At 47.8% G+C, this 3,937-nt stretch overlaps 1 protein-coding gene across 1 annotated transcript in view; it reads left to right on the top strand.

Moving 5' to 3' along the window:
- Positions 1 to 1,055: 1,055 nt before the first annotated feature.
- Positions 1,056 to 3,937, top strand: part of LOC107122163 (ras-associating and dilute domain-containing protein-like) — a gene marked incomplete at its 3' end in the record, with an annotated part of 36,626 nt that continues 33,744 nt past the window's right edge. The window contains exons 1-2 of the mRNA XM_015425190.1: positions 1,056 to 1,090; positions 3,525 to 3,685. Coding sequence (XP_015280676.1) covers positions 1,056 to 1,090; positions 3,525 to 3,685 — 196 coding nt within the window. The remainder of the gene's footprint in view (positions 1,091 to 3,524; positions 3,686 to 3,937) is intronic.

A 3,937-nucleotide genomic window follows, 5' to 3' on the forward strand; every position in this document is an offset into this window, starting at 1 on the left:
AGGGAAATGGCAGTGGAGGAGAAAGTGTCTTGGCTTACAAACGTGATTCGCTGGCATGGCTTTCACATAATGCCAAACCGTAGTTTGTCAGTACAGGAATGAATCATGGGAAACAACTGTTGGCTCTAACACACACACCCTCTCCCTCCGAACAAGGCTTGGAAATGAAACACTTCCGCCTTTGCAGCAAGCCAGGGTTGGCTGTTAAGTCCATAGTGCAAACTGTGGCTCGTTCTCTGCCTTCCAAATGAGGATTCCAAACCACAGTTGAATCCTGGTTTGGAGAGCAGGGAAAAAACAGAGGTTTGTAGTTCGGATGTAATAACATACAGTGGCTTGCTGAAAAATGTGTCATGCATGGAGAGTGGGCAGAGCACCCAGTCATTTTTGTTGGGTATTACAAGTTGAAAACACTCAGTATTTCTGGGGTTAAAAGTTTGTTTCTGTTACTCACAGGAAGTCATATGTTTCTCGTGTAACCAATGTTCTTTAGCTGTAAGAAGCCCGGGAATTTTCTCCCTGATCTGGGAGTTTGATTGGGACGAAAGTGTCAAAGTGTTTTAGCATTTGATGGCTCCTCTTCCCGTCTTTGTTTGCTGTTCTCAAAAAGAAGAAGAAGAAGAGAAGCTATAACGCTCTTCTAGGTTTTGTCTTTGTAGTGTAAGGATGTAGCCGATTTAGCTCTGTTGTTATTTTCATCCCAGTCACCCTTCCCCATGCTAGAATTTAGTAAAAACTTTATATTTTAATCACACACGGACTTTCAGTCTGAATTATTTTACTCAGGCTCTGCTGGGCTATATTATCTCTGCTAAATACCATTTTTTTCAATATCTCACTATCACCCAACAATTTTCCTAATGTGTGAATCGAGGTGATTATTAGATCCAGGGTTACCTGGTGAGCTGTGACCATTTTAAAGCCCTATCTCTTTGCGTTGTCATCTGCTATTCCACGTTGTCTCAGGCCGAAGGAAAAAGGAAGGAAGAACATCAGTTTGCTCCCCTACAGTTGCCGTAAGTCTGCAAGGAAATTTTTATTCCAGAAAATAATTTATGGTTGTACTCAAGCCGCAGAAAGAGGCACGAAAGTTGCAGTGTGCTTCCCGATGCAGGCCGGACCCAGCGTGGCACAGCAGACAGCAACAGGGAGAGATTTTCATTATGCCCGTGGCGAGAAACCAGAAGAGCGAAAATCTATAAGCGCGACACCTTTTTCACACCCGGCAGCCCCGCGATTAACAAGTAATTAAAAATGTGGAATTCACCGCCACAGGCGGTAGTGACGGTCACTCGTTTAATTGGCTTTCAAAGAGGATTAGACAGATTCACGATCCGTGCAGGGCTACTGCCGTGTACTTGAAGCTCTGTGAGCTCTGCGTTTTTGCCTGCGGTTAAAGTTGAGTTCCCTAGGCTGGAATGATCATAAACCCTGCCATATACCCATAGGGTAAAATCCCCAAGCCTAAGGGTGAACATCTACTTTTAGCAAGGCTCCTAAGAGTCTTTGTTTGATCTGTGCAAAGGCTGAACTTTCGGTAAGGGAGGATGAGTCGTCAATACCGATCCCCACTGAATTGATTTTCTTTTCTGTGTGGTTTAACCCCATTGAAGACCGAGACTCCGTCAGCATGTGAAAAATAAGGCTTGAACGTGGTTTTTTTGCACTGTACTTATTATCTTTTGCAAGTAGATAAATAGGTACCACTTTGGTGGGAAGGGAACAGCGTTCCGTGCGCCTTGGTGTTTAGTCATGCCGGCCACATGACCACGGAAACGTCTTCGGACAGCGCTGGCTCTTCTCGGCGTTGAAACGGAGATGAGCACCGCAACCCTAGAGTCGGATTCGACTGGCTTTCGAGCAAGGGAACCTTTACCTTTTTACTTATTATCTTGCTATATGTTCCACCCTGATTGATCCCTTGTCGAGAGAGCGTGCAGGGAAATCTGATGAATGCAAAATTATTTTTTTTATTATCTACTCGGAACCAAATTGTGATCGAAACTGGGGCCAAATTTGTGTACCTTGCAGCTGGGAAGTGAGCAATGGATCAGCAGACCAGGCCTTGACGGTTCAGACTGTTTTCTCCCTGTTATAATTCGGTTGTTATGCCAATAAAGGTTGTTTGTTTGTTTATAAACCACTGAGTTAAAAGGATTTTGGGCAAGAGTGCTTTAGGAACTGTCCCTGCCTGAGATCTGCAGGAGCTCCCATTAATGTCCAGAAGAGCCCGGCCAGGTTTGCTTTAGAAGGGAGCTCCGGCATATGGAAAACATCTGCTTCGCCACTCAACTATGGCTATTCGTACTCGGAGCTCACTGGTCCAGGCAGCGCTGCCTCAATATGGTCTCCTCCATCTGGCAGGCCCTCTCCAGGGTCAGCGAGAATCGCGACCCCGCTATCTGAGATCCTCGTGGGCTGGCGAAGATTTGTTCGGGATGATGGTCCAGAAAGATGAGACGGGAAATGCTGTCAACAGACTTTGGGCCAGAGGGTTTGGAATGAGACCACTTGGGTGGCCATTAGCAATCTCTCTCTCTCTCCTTCTCTCTTGCAAATGAATCCCAAGAATTTGGCAGCAGAAAGAGAGAAATTCCAAACGCGAATCGTGCGCGCAGATGCCGTTGCGCAGAGCCATGGAAACGGGTTTCGTTCCTGTAATGCACTTTGTGTCCCAAGCAGTCGCAGCGTCGAGCGTTTTTTTGGCAGAGGACGGGGGTTGAGTCAGATGTCACGGGCGCTGTACAGATGTGGGGACCGTTCCCAGGTCTCTCCAGACACGTGGGGAACAATATTGCGTGAACTAGCTAACCACGCCGCAGAAAGCACGATCGGACGGGCCCCCTTCCTCTGGCCTGCCGTTAGCAGTACATTTGCAACGTGTTTCTCGAATTGGGTGAAGGGAAATTGCCTTCAGGCAGGGCGGGAAGGGAAAGGTTACGAGCAGTGTTTCCTCTAAGCTGAGTGAGTGTGAGCTAGCTCACAGTTTTTTAGCTTCCATCTCGCACATTTTTGTCTTAGCACGGGAAGGATGGGGCTCCAGAGCAAACGAATTCATGCAGCAGCCAAATCGCTCGCTCACAACTTTAATGCCTGTAGCTCACAATGTAGAATTTTTGCTCACAAGACTCCGCAGCGTAGAGGGAACATTGGTTACGAGTGAGGTCTGCCAGTGACGGTTCTCCCTCAGCTCTTGGGAGACGTGTGGTTGACCCGTTCAGGCCATGGGAAAAGAACCTGAGTATGTGTGGCCACTGGGACCTTCCTGCGGGCCCCACCCATCTGTTTAGATTTTAGTTTGCTTAGATTTTGGATTGGGTGGCATTTCACATGTGAACCCCAGATGGTATATCCATTACTGCAAAGATCAAATTTTTCCCAGCGAAACTCCCTTTTGCTGTGGCTGAGAGACAGAGATCCCACCCAGAGGCATGGGGAAAGGCAGCGGTGTGTGTGTGTGTGTGGATAATACCCACTTTTGACTTTACCAGATTTACTTTTAACTCTTCTCCTGTCTCGTCCAGCCAGGATCCAGCATCCCTTTCCCGTTTCACCATCGCGGATCTGCTGCCGGACCTGCAGCACGTTATCTTCTGGATGTCTAACGCCATTGAAATCTTGTACTTTGTCCAGCAGAAATCCCCCGTCTACATCCAGAACATGGAAGAGGAGATAGACATCAAAGGTAAAAGACCAGCGCTGTATTCAGGCCCGCCTGCAGCATCCATTGGGCTGGTGGGACGTTGGTCCCAGGCAGGGCCCTGTAGCGTGCACCGCTTGGATATCACAGCTCAGGAAATGGAAGGTGCTGGCTTGGGAACGGGAAGTTGCGAGTGCAAATTCACCCCTCACATTTTTCCTTCCTTCCTTCCTTCCTTCCTTCCTTCCTTCCTTCCTTCCTTCCTTCCTTCCTTCCTTCCTTCCTTCCTTCCTTCCT

The sequence above is a fragment of the Gekko japonicus genome, unplaced genomic scaffold, assembly GCF_001447785.1.
Source record: "Gekko japonicus isolate JY-2015 unplaced genomic scaffold, Gekko_japonicus_V1.1 scaffold5851, whole genome shotgun sequence".
In the NCBI taxonomy this organism is placed as follows: Eukaryota; Metazoa; Chordata; class Lepidosauria; order Squamata; family Gekkonidae; genus Gekko; species Gekko japonicus.